The following is a 17,820-nucleotide window of genomic DNA, read 5'->3' as shown; positions in this document are numbered from 1 at the left end:
AATTATTTTTCAAAAGTCTCTCCAGGAGTTCATGACAATAATGGCAGGACCCATCACAACCAACCAAGTCAAATCTCTCCTCCAGGTAAGTGAATAGCAGATTCCATCTTAAGCAGACCCAGAATTACTCCCTCCCCACCACACCCCTGGATAAAAACCATCCTCAGCAAAAAAACAACCTCTTAGAGTTTGGAATGATAGTTTCCTGCTGAAAGACTACATTTCCCAGCTTCCCTGCAGCCAGGCAAGACTACTCTGGAAGGAGGCACTATGGGAGGGAGCTTAATGTCCAAGAGGTAGTCCTTTTCACCTCTATGAAGGTTGCAGACATCATCTGTTGCACACTCTCTCATCCGTCTGCATGACATGGCACACTCTCGCATCTACCTGTATGGTGTGAGGCATCTGCTCATCCACACACGTGGGGAGACTGTGCTCCCTCTCAGGGAATAAACATGGCTTCTACAGTCGGACAAACCTCTGGTTTGTGCCTTTTGTCTCTCCACTAAACAGCCTGTAGAAATCCAGCCAGAATCCCCAGAGCTCCCAGAGACTAAACCACCAACCAAAGAGTACACATGGAGGGACCCGTGGCTCTAGCTGCATATGTAGCAGAGGATGGCTTTGCTTCAATGGGAGGAGGAGAGGCCCTTGGTCCTGTGAAGGCTGGATGTTTCAGTGTACGGGAATGCCAGGGCGGGGAGGCGGGAGTGGGTGGGTGGGTGAGGGAGCACCTCATAGAAGCAGGGGGAGGGGGGATGGGATAGGGGTTTTCTGGAGGGGAAACCTGGAAAGGGGATAACATTTAAAATGTAAATTAAGAAAAAAGAAAAAGAAGAAATCTAACAGTGAGAAACTGTATGTTTTTGGATGAGTGGAATAATTTCTTTTGCTCACACTAAGATTTTTCTGTGTTTTGATGTTTTTCTCTTATGCACTCTCTTGGAGTTCTCTCTTCTCTGTGGCCTGACCTACACCACTCCTATGGTGAAACTACTCAAAAGGCCAGTCAAGCGTTAAGTAAACAAATCACTTGAGCTACATAGCTTATTTTATCTGTGACCCCACACCCCATCATAGCTCTCATTTCCATCCTAGTAAATTTAGACTGGACTGTCATCAGTGCCATCTTTCTCGGTAAGAAAACACAACTTTAATATAAAAACTCAAAATTTCATTGTTTTGAAAGATCCATACAAACGTTCATATAGCCGGGCAGTGGTGGTGGTGCACGCCTTTAATCCCAGCACTTGAGAGGCAGAGGCAGGCAGATTTCTGAGTTCGAGGCCAGCCTAGTCTACAGAGTGAGTTCCAGGACAGCCAGGACTACACAAAAAAACCCTGTCTCGAAAAAACAAAAACAAAACAAAACCCAAATGTTCACATAAATATGAATCCAACTGTTTCCTGTCTGTACAAAATTCTTCTCTGAACCTTTCCAAATATTCCACAAGGCATTCACTGGCTCCCTTATTAAGCCTTCAAACAATATAATGTACAAAGCCGGGATGGCCAAGAGCAGACATCCACCTTTATAAACTCAACAGTTGAGTCTTCTACCATGACCCTCCTTTTGAGTATTAAACAAGATAAACAGCATTTTTCTCACAATTCCATATCTGGCCTGTTTTTATGGTATTGCAATTGGTATCTGTTGCTTATCAGAACTAGATGGTAAGACTCTACCCATTTTGGTTGCAAAACAAAGAAATCAACCTGAACTTGTGTTTTAGAAACTCCCACATAATATGATTTTGAAGACAGGGCCCTGCTAGGAGGTGAGGGAGTTTAGCAGGAATGGGAGGGCAATAAGAGAGAGCAAGGATGAGTATAATCAGGTGAAATATACATATACATATATATGAAATTGTCACTAAGCAGACTTAACTATTAAAAAGAAATGCTGTGTAGAAAAGGATAATCCTGAGAGTAGATTCTCTTTTTAAAAAGATGTATTTATTTTATGAATATGAGTGCTCTATCTGCATGTACACCTGCATGCCAGAAGAGGGCATCATATCACATTACAGATGGTTGTTAGCCACCATGTAGTTGCTGGGAATTGAACTCAGGACCTCTGGAAAAGCTGCCAGTGCTCTTAACCGCTGAGCCATCTTATCTTCCTAACAGAGGCTTTATGGCTCATGTCGACTCTCAGGCCCAGCATAGCACTCTGTGTGGGACAGGGAGGATCAAAACAAGGAGAGGAGACAGCAGGATGGCTGAGGAGAAAGGCACTGCCAAGCTCATGACCTGAGGTATCCGTGGGATACATGTAGAAGGAGAGAACCAGCTACTGAAAACTGTCTTCTGCGGGGTGGGGAAGTGGAAGGAGAGGAGGGAGGGGAAACTGTGGTTGGGATGTAAAAATAAGATAAAATAAAATAAAAGTCTCTTCTGACCTCAGATGGGTCATGACAAGCACAGTCACACACATGTATATGTGGTCACATTCCACATAACAATAAGTAAGATGTAAGAGCATGAGACAGAGAGAGAGAGAGAGAGAGAGAGAGAGAGAGAGAGAGAGAGAGAGAGAGAGAGAAGGAAAGAGAGGGAGAAAGAGAGAGAGTTTTTATTAGCTGGCTGTCTTCTCAGCCACCATGCTGGATCCTCTCTTTGTTTGATCCACCTTCTGTGATGTACGTTTTCTGCACATAAGTTTGTCTCCTACCTGATTTACCCTTTCAAAGCACCCCATCCAACTTTCCCTTTCACAAAAACTTTCAGAAAAACTAAATTTAGCCCCAAATGAGAAGCAAATGAATTGAGCTAGTTTCCCTGCCCCTTCATCTCAGTAGCTTGGGACTTGGCCCTGGAGGTCATCTTGGTCAGAAAAAAAGAGAAGCTTCCTTCTGTGTAAGCCAGCAGTCAAGAGCACTCACTCCCTTGGTATAGGTCATATAACGGCAACTATATGACAGGGATTGTGTCTTAAAATAAACAGGCCCCAGATTTACTAACAGCCAACAAAGACGGGGTCTGCATAGTACTTCAGGAAGAGTTTTAGTTCTATGTTAAGGAATCTGGACAGGTACTAGGAAGCCATAAATCATAAGATGTCAATGGGGTCTCTAGTGAGATTACCAGAAAATTATAGTTTTATAGTTTAAAAAGGAAAAAGGGACTTAATCAAAATTGCGTTGGGATCCTTGATTCTCAGCTGGCTAAAGACTCCAATCAGACTCCTGGGAGAAGGTTTTTTTTTTTCTCTTCTCACATCTCTATAAACTTCAACATCTTTCGATTTTGCCCACATAGACCCTAGACAGCTAGTCTCTATGACTCCTGTAAGTGTGGAGGTGGGTCTCTCTGAATGCAAGACTGTAGCTCATCTTTTCAGGACTTTAGGACTTATGAGTATCTCAAAGGCACTTGTCAATGGCCATGAGATACAGCTCAGGGATGGAGATTGTGAGGTGGCTGCCAGATAGGGCCTTGAGGGAGTGTGTGGCTGAGTTGTTTCTCATGTTGCCTGGATGGTTGCTTGGAAGGAACCAATGACCTCTGGAGGGAGTGGGATATTCTGAAAGTCGTCATCAGAAGGATTTTCACAATGTCCTACTAACTTGGCTGGACTAGCTTGTTGATGTGGTTAGGTCGATGTTCCCGTCTCCTGGCTCAGGGCATGGCATAGTGATGAGGGAAATGTGTTTGCTCGTCTTCTGAAAACTCCAACTTGGGTAGACATCCAGTTCTACATGGTCCTCAAGGGCCTTGAGCTGGAAGGGTCGTTTGAATCGATGTCCCTCCTAGAGCATTGTGAAGGAGACAACGGTCTCACAAAACTACACCACAGGCCTCACATTCTTGTTTCAAGTCTCAACACACCTGATGCTTCCTATGGCCAGAACCAAAGAGGATACCAGACAGGGTTCCTTACATCCCTGGACAAGAAACACATTGACTCACACCTGGACAGAACCCCAGAAAAGTATAGATATGAATACTTTATATGCAAACTCCTCTCTCTCTCTCTCTCTCTCTCTCTCTCTCTCTCTCTCTCTCTCTCTCACACACACACACACACACACACACACTTTGTCTCCTTTGTCTTGCTATATTCAACCCAAACCTTTCCCAGATTGCTGTTGTAACTTTTCTAGTCTTCCTGCTTCCAGACCTGGTCCTTTATAGTCCATTGTCAACAAAAGAGTCAGAAGAATCTGTCAAGACAAGTTAGACAGATTTCTCCTTTGCCCCAGACTCTCCAAAGGGTGCCCACGTTGGACCACGAGCAGCACTTCCACTAATGGGCACTGGCTGACGCAGCTGGACTCCTAGGTTTTAGAGTTGTTAAAAGCTAGGCTGGGCTCAATCATCTGTCCTCAATAAGTGGCAAGAGATTTATTGAGTGTGCCCATGTGAAGAGGAACAAATAAAGAGGTTCAGTGGCAGTCCTGGGAGGGGAAGTGAGGCGAGAGCTCATCGCTGTTAGAGTCCCAGTGTGGGATTCAGACGTTTGCATTACTCTTCAGCTCTGGTCAAGAGTTGGTTCTATCATTCGTCCATTGTTGTCTCTCCTGCCCAGTGGACTAACAAGTTGTCAGAACTGTGTGCCATCTCATCCTGGGAGACAGGCTTGCTGTCCGACTGGCACCAGGACCCCGACCGCCTTTTCTTTCCCTAGTATAAGACTCCTGGGGAAATTCCAATTTCTTGTAATCTATTGTCTCAATAGTCTGATAATCAAAGGGAGGGTCACACCATTACTCTTTATAATACCTTTGTTTCTTCCCAGACTGTTATATCCTGTTTCCTCCTATTTTTTTCTGGCCTTTGCTGTTGCACACACACGCGGGCTATCTCAGGGACTGCTGCACGCGTGTGCCTTTGCTTGGAATACTCTTCCTTCAAGTCCTTACATAGCTTATGTGTCGAGACTTCTTGTGATTTTTGGATTTTGCTGAAATATTATGTAGTCCTATCTGATGAGTGTGTGTGTGCGTGCGTGAGTGTGTGTGTGTGTGTGTGTGTGTGTGTGTGTGTGTGTGTGTGTGTGTGTGTTCATGTAGAGACCAGAGATCTTGAATGTTGTTTCTCAGGAGCTGGTTCACCTTATACTATGTGGCAAGGATCTGGGGCTCACTGACAAGGCGAGGCTGCTTGGTGAGGAAGTCCCAGAGATCTTCCTGTCTCCATTTCCCCATTCCAGGATTACAAGTGTGCATGAACATGCTGGTTCTTATTTTAATTTTTTATTCTATCTATCTATCTATCTATCTATCTATCTATCTATCTATCTATCTATCTACATTAACACTGTGCTCTGGATTAAACCCAGGTTCTCATTCTTTCATGTTACACAGTTTACTGTCTGAGCTGTCTCCTCAACGCTGTGATGAACTTTAAAAATAATGTAATCTCTGCCTACCAAAAGCCCTCTTACATTTCCGTGTTTTCTCTTTTTTAAATCTATGACGTAGACATATCTTCTATGATCAGTTTGCCCCTTTTGTCTATCTCTGCCATTTCCCCCATTTCTCTTTTCTCTATAATGACTTATTTTATGGTGTTAAATTAGTGTCATTTGTATACTCTGCAGTATACAAAAAAGGCTCAATAAGTGAGTGAATAAAAGGCACAGTGTTTTTCTTTGTTATTAGTCAAGACTTTTCAGGACAGGAATGAATATATATTAATAGGTTTATATAGTGTAAGTTATCCAAAGATGGCTGTTTCATACTGGGGAGGCCAAGAGTCCAGCGGCTTCTCAGTCCTAGGAGGCTGAATGTCACAGTTGCCCCATAGACTGCTGAAGACCTGGAGGACTCCTGGAATGCAGCTGGCTTTCAGTCTATGCTCAAAGCCAAAAGACATTGATCCTAATGTCAGCAAAGAATCAATAATAGCAGTCACAGGATAGAGGAACTTGCCAGCAAGAAAAGAGCAAAGCTGACAAAAAGCAGTTTCCTTCTTCCATCTCCCTTTATCTGGACCAACACTTAAGGTGTCTCCCACAGTAAGGGTTAAATTTTCTCACTTCAAACAATAGGAAGAAAATCCTCACTGGAGTGCCAGTGGCTTGCCTTTCCAGTTTGTTCCAGATCCAGTAGAGTTGACAAGAAAGATTAACCATCCGTCACACCTGGATTTGATCTTGACCTGCACAGAGGGATATTGTTTATTTGTTTTTGTTTTTTTTGAGACAGGATCTCACTATGTAACCTTGGCTGGACTGGAACTCACCAAGATCCACTTCTGCAAACACTGTGAAAATTTAAATTGTCAACCTGACACAATTTAGAGTCTTCTAGGAAGAAAGCCTCTGGGATCATGTAGATTTGGTTGGCTGAGGGGGATCATTTTGAATATGGTAATTGACTCAGAAAGACCTGCCCACTGTGGGTGGCTCCATTCCCTAGACAGGGGATCCCAAACTGTGAAAGAGTAAAGTGGGGCTGGAGATATTACTTAGTAGTTAAGAGTACTTGTTGCTTTTGTAGAGGATCCAAGTTCTGTTCCCAGCACCTACAAGGTAGCTCCCCACCATCTGTATCTCCAGTTACAGGGGAGCCAACATTTTTTTCTGAGTCCCTGGGCACTGCACATGCTCATGGTACACACTCATAAATGCAAGCAAGTTTACCCACGCCAGAATAAAAATAAATAAATCTTAAAAAAAAAAAGAGTAAGGGTAGCTGGGCATGTATGTATTTACTGTGCTCTCTTCTTGTTTGTGGGTGTGATCTGGCCAACTCTCTCAAGCTCCCATTGCCGTGACTTTTGTGAGGTGAAGGTCTGAAACCTAGAATTGTGGATCACAGTAGTTTGTCACAGCAACAGAAAATGAAACGAAGACAAGCAATTACCGTTTTAGATATGCAAGCTTACTTATGTCTATGTATGTAAGTCTGCCTTGTGCTTTAAATTATAACACATTTATTAAATTTGAAATAGCAGGTCTCCTGGCAAGGTTCCTGGCTGCCATCTTCACTCTATCCACATGCAGCTTGAGTGCCTTTGCACAGAACTCCTTGGTGGGTTAGAATGTGAGGATGCCTGGAAATTATAACTCAAACTGTCCTAATTCAGTGATACAGTGACATCCTCAGGACACCAAAGTGAGGCTTGATGTCTTCAGGTATAATACATGTGCCATTGGCTATGAGACAATCTTACATTAAAAACATACCTTTCTACTTTTGTAAATGTTTTAATGTTTCTCAGAATTGAATAATCATATAAACCTAAGATTTTGTGAGTATCACTGCCTGGAAACATTTAAGAAAAAAAAAAAAGAAACATTGGTTTAGAGAAAGTAATATATAAGTTAACAGTATGGGTGATATGTGCTGAGTTGAAAGCATAAAGTTCCTAGCTTGAAATCTTAATGCCTTGTATCATCTAGAATGTGCCTTATCTGGACGTGAGGTAATGCTAAAAGGAGGTCGTTATGGTGGACACTTAATTAACTCACTGTGGCCAGTGTTCTTCTAAGAAGAGACGAATAGCACACAGATACATTTAGAGGGGAGCTCTGTAAAGACACAGAAAGAAGATGTCAAAGGGAGGGGCCTCGAGCGATAAAAGCCTTGGTGTCACCTTTATCACGAACTTGCAGGCTACAGGATTGCAAGGTAGTAATTTTGTTGAAGCCACCATCTGCAGCTTTTTTTTTTTTTTTTTTTTTTTTTTTTTTTTTTTTTTTTTTTTGGCAGCCTCAGCAAACCAACGTAACAGGCAAAGTACAGACGTGGAGAAAGTTGGTCTGGCAAAGACCTGGGCTTTGCCAGTTTCTCATCCTTCCAGTTTCTAGATGCTAGGATTCATTCCGAGTGTTGGCGCCCTTGCCATAACAAAGGCCAGAACACTAAAGTCTGTGTCTCAAGTGAACCTGGGAGGCAACTGCAGTCCTGAGGGTGGACTGTCGGGAACACTTCCCCGCCGGTTCAGACTTTTAAGGACCACAGGGTAGGGCATGTTTCCCATTTTATGTATGGAGAAGTGGAACCTTTGATTGGATCAGTGACATCCACCACAAGAAGCCAGAGTCAGTCAATTCGGCGCCCAGAACTCATAGGCTAAGCCCCGCCCTCAGCTGCCATAAGGCAACTGGCAAAGAGAAGCGGCTTGAAGGATGCTCCTCCCTTCTCTCCCGCCCTCCTTCATCGCTGGTTTCCCAGGAAGGGGAGGAGTTCTTCCTGGCGCGGATGCCACCGTCGCCACGGCAACGCTGCTTTACTGGGCCCAACGGATTACGGGCCTGGGGCTGCAGGCGGCCGCGTGGCCTCGTGGGCAGCGCTAGCAACATGGACAGTCTGTACGTGGAGGAGGTGGCCGCTTCCCTGGTCAGGGAGTTTCTTAGCAGAAAGGTAATGTCTGGACACTCCGAAGCCCACGAGTATCCTCTAATGTTGGGGGGCAACCAGTGATTTTCACCAGCATCTTTGCACCTTCGAGGGTGGGGGAGCATTCCACGCCTTCTGTTCACCTCAGAGATTCCCCCAAGAGCGCCCCTTTCCCGGGACAGGGAAACTACATTTCCCAGAAGCCAGACCTTCCAAATGCGAGGGCACTTCCACAAAGCCAGGCCTGCGCTTGCTTGGCTGCCCTCCCCTGGTCCCCTCTGTCACAGCAGTGCCAGATTGGCAAGGGTGTACAGGGCGGCCCAGCAAGTTCTCCCAGCCAGGGGCCCAGGACGTGTCTGTAGGAAAGAACTTTCCCAAAGGAAAGTTCTGGATAGTCAGTCTTTTTGGATCATTTTAATCAAGGATGGAAATTCCAGCTGCTGCATGAGCTTCTGTGGGAGAATTATGTAAAATTCTCTTATTGCCTCGTCCCAGAAGAGTTTTCAAAGTGTTTACAAGTTAGGAGGTTTTTGAGTCCCCCATGGGGGTCTAGGAGAGGAAGGAGCCTCATAAGCCCCAGGAATTGTGCACTGGCTTGTATTTTACACGAAGAGGCTGAGGACTATCCACTAAGCGACTGTGCTTCCACATGATGTCATATTGAGCTGGCCCAAGGAGCACTCATTTGAGATGAAAACATGCACGTGTGTGTGTGTGTGTGTGTGTGTGTGTGTGTGTGTGTGTGTGTGTGTTTGCATAGACCAAAGGGGAAAAGATTTGAGGTCAGATGGTGGAAGTTTAGGTATGTGTTATTAGTTTGAAATGTAAGTTTGACATTACTACCTCATCTCTCTAAAACAAGAACTTTGACGATCTGTCCACTCAGGCCTGCTGTACAGTGAGGATTAGTGACATACAGGCAGTGCCCAGGTATTTTACCTGATACATACAACATGCACATAGGTATCCAACTTGACAGTTGCTTTGTCGCTTGATGCCAGCTCTGACCATACCTGTTTTGAAATGTTCGTGTGCCTTTTATAATTTATTTTTATTTTACTTATTTTATTGTAATGCATTTGTCTTCACTGCCTCTGCTTTGACACTCTGTCACTGAGTCCTCGATTCAAGTTGGGTGATCCATGTCATGTGCTCAGAGGCTGATCGCTGCTGCTGTTTAAGTGTCAGAGAGGCCTTCGTTTCTTGAGTGCAATCCAGAGCCCTAACTGACATCCTGAGGCCTCACAGCTTGGCTCAAGCTTACACTCCTAGGCTTGCTTCTAGCTTCTCTTTCTTGTTTCCCTTGATCTCCTCTGCCCTGTTTCTTCCCAAGCTCTTCTGATCACTCCCATGAACAGAATTGGTCAGCAGTGTCCTTGGACTCACCTTGACTGTTTGCTTGTTGGTACTTCTATTACAGAGGTCATACCTGCTTGTTTTCCCCTCCTAGACAGAGACACCAAGCTGACCTCCCAACTGGGTAACGCCTCAGAAACCATCTACCTGCATGGCCTCCTCTTCCTCCCATGTTTATATCTAAATGTATAAAGAGAGGAATCTTTATGTACCACCTGTGCTGGCTAGTTTTATGTCAGTTTGACATGCGCTAAAGTCATCTGAGAGGAGGGAACCTCAATTAAAAAAAAACATGCCTCTGTAAGATCGGGCTATAGGCAAGCCTCTAGGGTATTTTCTTAATTACTGATTGATGAGGTAGGGCCCAGTCCGTTATGGATAGTGCCATCCCTGTGCTGGTGGTCCTGTATTCTATATGAAAACAGGCTGAGCAAGCTCTGAAGAGCAAGCTAGTAAGTTGCATCCTTTCATGGATGCCTCTGCATGGAAACTCTTGCCTCTGTGTCCTTGCACTGTTTGAGTTCCTGTCCTGATTTCCTTCAGTGACATAGAAATGTAAGCCAAATTACGCTCACCGTCCCCCACCTCCTCCAAAGCTGCTTTGGTCATGGTGTTTCGGCACAGCAACAGAAACCCCAACTAAAGCCACAGAATCAGAACTTTGGGCTAGGGCAACTGCTTATGTTATTGGTGTTGGTGCTTGGGGTGGTTCTGAAGCAGGGCTGTCTTTACATTGCCCAGGCGCTCTTTTAAGTTCTCTGTGTAGCTCAGGCTGTCTTTACATTCTCGATTCTCCCGCCTCTGTATTCGGAAGTGGGGGTGCATACCAGCATTTGCAGTTGTAATTACTTTTCCTATTGCTTCCGCTCTGGGACAGAGACCTTGTGATCACCACAGGCCTTTGCTACCCTGTGTCTACCTCCTAGATGGCAATTGATCTTCTCAAATGTTCCTAACCATCCTGGAAGATAAGTATATGCACACTATTCCTTTCCATAGCAAAGTGTTGTAAGACAAGGAAGCAAAGAAACTTGCCCAGGGTGAGCAGACTGGACCATGACACCTCCTTGTCCCGAGTCTTTTCCTAGCACCCCTTCCAGAAGGCTGTGTGTAACCTGGCTAGCCCTCAAACCTATCTCCCCTTTGACATTTCCCAAATTCTACCCTCCAGCATGTGACCTACCCTCAGGAGACTGACTCATGATGCCATTTGGCCATTTAAGGGTCCCCGGAAGTGACTTTTCTGGTGCCCCAGGGTCCTGTGTCTTTGGCTTCTCTCCTGCAGTGTGACATGGCTTCCATCTGTCAGCTACTTGTCTTTGCCACAGTCATGCCACGGACCTGTCCTCCCTTTCCCCCATCTGGGTTCCAGATGGGTTCCTTCTCAGTCCCAAACCGTTCCTCAGTTACAGTCCATTGCCTCTGCCCATGTTACACAGTCCCGGCCTTAATGTCAGACCTTCTTGCCTCTTTCTCTCACTTCATTATTAATTCCATGCCCTGCCATGGACCGGGCTCTCTTTTAACTTCTCACTGTTTGTTACACTTTCCCTGCTCTGGGGGAAATTAAATTTGTCCTGCTTCACGCCGCCGCCGCCACTGAGCTAAACTGGATTGCAAAAGATACCTCCATGTTGATGGCTTCACCTTAAACCCATGGCCACTTAATGACGTGGTGCTTTCCAGGTGCAGGCCCTCTCGCTGTCCCTCTGTACCCTGTTCTCCTCTCAGATGACCTTTCCACACATCTCCTGCTTCCTGTACATTTTCCCTCAGAAGATAGAGACAGTCAGGAAAAATGAGTGTCCCTCAGACTCTTCCTTGCACTCCCCCCTCCACCCCACTAACCCTCCAGGCCTGGACCATCTGTATCATCATGCTCAAGGACATGGCCCTCAGCATCCCACTGTACGTGTGGTGGTCCTTTCTTTAATGGGGCATCCATTCAGCACATCTCTGCACTACGGGAACTCAGTGTGGCTCCCAGTCTACTCCAGTCACTGTCTTCTCCCCTTTGTAGCAGAACCCCATGAAAGAGCTGTGGACACTGTGACCCCCAGTCCGTCTTCACTTCTTACACATCCCAGTCCACGGACATCACTCTCATCACCGCTGCTTTGTCCTCCTCCTCCCTTTGGCTCTGAAGTGTCCGCACTGTGGAGTCCATCCTTCATCTGACTCCCACTACCTGCTCCAGCCATTTCTCCTCCTTTCTGGTGGCATTTCCTCATGCTCCAGTCATTTCTCCTCCTTCCTGGTGGCATTTCCTCATGCTCTTTGCTGGGTGTTTCTCTCTTTCCCAGCAGCATGTGCTGTGTAGCTCCCTGGCTCAAAGATTGTCCCTGTTCTTTCTTCTCTGCATCCCTTCTTAAGGCATCTCAGACTGCTTTATGGCTTCTGGTGCTGTCTATAACATGGCAGTTCCAGAGTGTCTTCTCTGCCTGACCTCTCCCTGAGCTCCTGCCTTCTTATCGTCTGCTGTGACATCTCCACTAACTTCTCTTTCTAATCCAGCATGTTTCTGTTCACATTTCTAACACCAAATACACGCGTCTTTCCTCTCTACCAGCCAAGTGTCCAACTCTTGAATGCCAGCTGGGTGTCCCACACTTGCACCACTACTCAAAGTTAGGACGGACCCCGCAGGCTCATTCCTCTTTGTTATCCTCCCAGCTTCTCCATCAGCTTTCCCATCAGAGCAGAGAATGGAATCATCTCTTAGGACTTCTGTGTTTGGTGCCCTGCTTCAAGCTGCTCTTGTTTCCCATGTAGATTGTGTGCATCACCCAATAACCTTCTACATGGCCACTGCTTACTACCTTGTCCTTACATCTGTCTTCACTTCAGCAGCCAAGTCCTCCAGTCTGACATTCCTCTCTTAACTTTTTCTGTAGTCTTAATCCTCAGGCGGTAGGTGCCCTGTTTATTTTTCCATGTAGGGGTGTGTGTGTGTGTGTTCACGTGTGTGTGTGTTCACGTGTGTGTGTCTGTGTGTGTGTCTCTGTGTGTGTGTTCACGTGTGTGTGTGTCTGTGTGTGTGTGTGTGTGTGTTGGTGTATATGTGTATTTGCCAGCATGTGTGCACAGGTGTGTGGAAGTTCAAGGTTGATATCAAGTGCCTTCCTCTGGCTCACTTCCCCTTACATGTTGAGGTGGGTCTCTGAGTTGGATGAAGAGCTTACCAACTTGGCTGGTTTAACTGTCTGACTTGCCCCAGGACTCCCCCCAACCCCTGTCTTTGTCTTCTAAGGGTTGGACTTACAGGAGAGCCTTACATCCACCCAGGATTTATGTAGGTGCTGGGGATTAGAACTGCAGTCTCCATGCCTTATTCACTTTCCATCTCCTTAGCCCCTGGGTGACCTTTTTGGCTGTATCTCCTGTCACTTTCTCCTGAAGCTCTGGATACCCCGCTTTTGAAACTGCTGAAGGATTTTTCGTACTTGCTGTCCCTGGTATGGAGCACTGTGCCCCCAGGTGCTCCCAGAGCCTTCTCTCTGACTCCCCTGATGTCTCTGTTCCACTGTCATGTAGCCAAGGGATCACTTCCTGACTACGTTCTATAACAATTTCCCTCAGACCACTCCTGGCCTTCTCTGTCTATTTATCTGTGTCTCCCCTCCCGCTTGCACGTTTTTGCAGTGGACATACTGTTCTGTCCTCATGGCCCACTTCCCTAGCGTGCTAGCCTGCCTTCCTTCTTTCCTCCTGTACCAAGAACAGAGTCTTGCACACCATGGGTGCAGGGCAAACCTTAGCTGAGTGAGAAGAATGGGATTTACCTCCACAGGGTGCCTGTAACTTCCCCCACTGGTTTCTGGGTGATGATATGCTTCAGAGCCAGCGTCAGGAGAATGCCCTGTGTGTGTGTGTGTGTGTGTGTGTGTGTGTGTGTGTACTTATGTGTTAGATGCACTGAGACTTGGTGAATCTGAGGCGGGTAGTTAGAGAAGCACCTTCATCTCTGGATGCTCCCTATCAGGTTGGTTGGTGAAAATAAGGTCAATTAAGGATGCAGAATGAAGGTAGTTGCTTCCCGGCCTTCCTTCTTTTCTCCAGTGTGTGTGCATGTGAGTGAGTGAGTGAACACACTCCCTCCCACCCCTGCACCCCTCACCCCTGCTTGTTTCTATCATGCTTTTTCTTAAGATCCCACTCACTCTCTCTGGTTCAACACTGTGAGTGTAGCTTTTCCAAATTCACTTTTTTTTTTTTTTTAAATCAAAACTCATGGAGGCAATGAGTTTGGCCTTGTTTTCTAGCAGCTGGAGGCACTGTAAAGTTCTGAGGGAAAAGTTGAGGCTTGCTTAGATGGCACTTGGGGTCTGGGATCCATTAGGAACAAGGGCTACCCCTGGCCAGAAGGAAGGGGTTGAGACATCTTTGGCAGGCACTTGGTAGTCACAGTGTCCTGTGATGGGGATGAAACAGCTGTTGGGGCTTTTTTAAAAATGTGGATGCCAAGCTCCAGGCAGGTGTAGGAGTCCCTCTGTTTACTGTAGTCTCTGGGTGTTTAGGGAGGGGTGATGGGTAGTGATTTGCTGGCAGATAGTCATGAGGTGACCTGTCGGGGATTGTGCCCCAAACAGACTTCCTGGCTAGACTGATGTGGATCTCCACCATGTGACTTCAAACATTTTTCCTGGCTTCCTTGGCTGAAAAATTAAGGGAACAATGGTTGGCCTTTTGACTGTAATTTTGCTTTTGTTTTTTTAATGTCCGTTTATTTTGAAAAGTTCATCTTTCATAGCCCCAAGTCTAGGCCAAACACTGAGCCCCTGAGCTGCTTACAGCAAGCTAGTTCCTTGAATTTCATTGTTATCTATAAAATGAGTCCACAAGCCCAGCCTTAACTGACCCCAAACCAAACTGGTAATGCTGTGAAGACAGGTTATATGAAAGTGAATTCTGAAGTCAGCTTTGGGCTTCTGCCATGGTGATGTAAGGAAGGCTATGAGCCCGGTCCTAATGAGCCCCAGCACCCAGCAGTCCTCTGTTCATACTGTGTTGGAGGATGGAAGGCTTTCATTTAAAATGATGAACGGTGACTTAGACTTCTTCCCTCAGGGTTTGAGCAAGACATTTGTGACCATGGACCAGGAGCGCCCCCGCTGTGACCTCAGCATCAACAGCAGAAACGACCTCCGCAAAGTTCTACATCTGGAGTTTCTCTACAAGGAAAACAAGGTACTTGTCTTCTGAGGTGCGAGTCTGGTGGTGTCCCTGCAGCCAGGGCCTGGCAGCTGTGGCAGGAGGTTTGGGGACTGGCCAAGATGGCAAATATAAGTGAACTAGGTTCAGCCTACCAGCCCTGAGTGTCCCCTGGCAGATCTGAAGTCACTTTGTCTCAGAGTCTGGGCCTGTCATGCCTATTCTCTGGCTATTGCTCTCTGTGCTCTCCTTCCCCACACAATGGCATTTTTAGTAAGATTGCTTAAGGATAAATTATACAGTATAATATATATGTATATATTATCATATATAATATAAATGTCAGTTATATATATGTGTGCATATATATACACATACACACACACACACACACACACACACACACACACACACACATATATATATATATATATATATATGTATATATATATATAATGCTAACATTGTCCATTCCCTGCCTGTGTAAGATTTCCTCTCTGTGATTGTCTCTTTTGAATGTAGGTCAGCAGAGATGGAAGCTGACTTTAGCATACCCAGGGGTGTGGGAGTTGAGGAAACCAAGGGAACAGGTTTTCTTGAGGTGTGGAGGTCCCTGGCCCCAGACTCAGACCCCACCTGTGCCCTCATGGTGCTCTGGAGGCTTCTTCCCCATCCTATATCTGAGGTAGAACATTTTGTTTAATCAGTGTCTGCCTCCCTCAGGCCCATGGAGAGACTGTAAATCTTCTCACTGTTGTGTCCCCATATTTAATGAATTGTTTAATAACTTATTGAAGAATCCATATGTATCCATGTAATAAGTGATTGGAAGCTGGAAGAGTGAATACGTGAAACGTAAAAAGCTATAATCCTCACTTAGTTTCTCGTTCTGTGCATCTTCTCCAGCAAATGTCGCCTAGAGCCTGGGCGTGATATAAGTCAGGGAGAAACTGGTGATTAGACTCAAGAGTTCTGTGTTTGTCATACTTTAAAAAGCTACAAATGATAGTTCATGTAGAAGTCTGTCATAGTGAGGCATAAGGGAAGCCATGCCGTACTGAGTAAAGTGCAGGCAGGACATTCTGTCTTGGCCTTCTGGGTCAGCTTCTCCGGCCTCAGTATGAAAGCTCTGAACCCACAGGTGTGATGGAAGTTTGCCCCCGGGGGAGATCTGAGTCAGAGTGGCTATTTGATCTATGACAGTCATTTATATGGGCCAGGATAGAGATTTCTTTTTCTTTTTTGTTTTATGAGACACAGTCTTATTCTGTAGCCACGGCTGGCCAAAACTCACTACATAGCTCAGGCTAGCCTCAAAGTGTGGCAATTCTGCTTCAGCCTTGAGACTACAAGTCTGTGTGCTTCCAGGCCCAGTATTTCGGGGCTAGAGATTGATTTTTCGATAGAAGCCTTGGGGCTGAGGAGATGTTTAGTGGTAAGAGTTTGAGTCTCCAGCAACCACAGCAAAAGCTGACATGACTTTGCATTTCTGTCACACCAGCACTAGGGGGCAGAGACGGGAGGATTCTAGGATTTTGCTGGCCAACCATCTTCCTGTGCAGTGAGAGACCTTGTCTCAAGGCAATAAGGCAGAGAATAATAAAGGAAGCCATCTGGCATTCCTCTCTGGCTTCTGCATGCCTGTGAACAACTGTACGCACACACACACACACACACACACACACACACACACACACACACCCCACCATCTCTCACATATAAAAATAGATAAAATAAAATGAGATACCGTTGAATAGGCGTGTATGAATGAGAGCAAGACTATTTGAAATACCCAGTGAAATCTCCAGACCCCTTGACCACTAGCCCATTGTGTATGGTGTGGCAGAGAGGACCCTGGGTCAGGCTGCCCTACGTAAGCACAAGTGTTCCAGGTAGGTCTGCAGACCCCAGCCACTGGCCCTCAGCTTACTCATCTCTGCCTGCAGGAGCCCTTGTGATCCCTTTGAGAAGGTTAGGCCCTGGCAGCCAAGTGAGGTCACAGCAGAGGCTGAGGCAGCCCATAGCATCTTTGTCTTCTTGTCCTCCAGCCACTCGTGTGCAATCCTGCACCAGGGATGTGCTGAGCCAGCAGCACTGTGTCCTTCAGTTGCTGGATTTGGAGGTAGGGACACAAGCTGTTCATGTTAGGGAGGTGCTTCACTGACACTGGGGCCTTTACCTGGAAATTCTGAAGAACCATTACTATCCCTGGGATTTTATTTAAAACCACCTTCATCTAATTTCCCAGAAGCATCTTCCCATTTAAGTTATTTTTTTTTCACTACATCGAAGTCTCTCTAAAAGTAATTATTATCGTCACAACTTACGGTGTCAGTAGACCTGGAGGAATCCCTGATTATTCAATGTGAACATCAGTTATTAGTCATGATAGAATGAACGGGAGCCTATATTTTAAAGCAACGTGTACCTATTAGCGTCTGTTGCAGGTACTTTTGAAATGCCTTGAGCCCAGAGCTCATATGACCCCAGCGAACCACTGGAGTCCAGAGTGAATATTTCCAGTGGTTTGCTTTCCCTAACAGGTGTGTGATAGACTAGAATACCTACTGTTAGGGTCAAGAATAGCTGAAGGAAGATTCCAGACTCAAATAGTATTCGAAGGCAAAGAACATTTATTCTGCAGAAATTACCAGCATATAGGGGTCAACCATTCATCAAAATGGTGTCCACTTGAGGGGCTCATAGGCCCCTGTTATGTGGGTCTAGACGAATTTTCCAGGAGGGTTAGGTTATTGGTAGGTGCAAAACAGTGACATTAGTACAGCTTCGATTGGCTTCTGTGTTGGTTCTATTATATTTGGTGAGACCTTGAAGAATCTTGGAAACCAGCTCCGTTCTGGCCTTGTCATCTCCTCCAGCTCGGTGTCCCAGGGGCTGACTCAGTTCCTGACTTATCCTCCTTAGGGCAGGGCTTCCATTGACTAAAGGCCACAGCTAATGAATCCTTCTGAGGAGCTCAGTATGATTCTGGAGAATTGAAGGTTTTTATTCCCAAGGTTTT

At 45.8% G+C, this 17,820-nt stretch overlaps 1 protein-coding gene across 1 annotated transcript in view; it reads left to right on the top strand.

Moving 5' to 3' along the window:
* Positions 1–8,092: 8,092 nt before the first annotated feature.
* Positions 8,093–17,820, top strand: part of Mindy4 (MINDY lysine 48 deubiquitinase 4) — a 105,988-nt gene continuing 96,260 nt past the window's right edge. Inside the window, exons 1-2 of the mRNA XM_034519768.2 lie at positions 8,093–8,315; positions 14,715–14,834. Of these exons, the coding sequence (XP_034375659.1) occupies positions 8,154–8,315; positions 14,715–14,834 (282 nt within the window). The 5' untranslated portion in view covers positions 8,093–8,153. The remainder of the gene's footprint in view (positions 8,316–14,714; positions 14,835–17,820) is intronic.

This window comes from Arvicanthis niloticus, chromosome 15, assembly GCF_011762505.2.
Source record: "Arvicanthis niloticus isolate mArvNil1 chromosome 15, mArvNil1.pat.X, whole genome shotgun sequence".
Classification (NCBI taxonomy): Eukaryota; Metazoa; Chordata; class Mammalia; order Rodentia; family Muridae; genus Arvicanthis; species Arvicanthis niloticus.
This window is presented reverse-complemented; position numbering and strand designations above follow the sequence as displayed.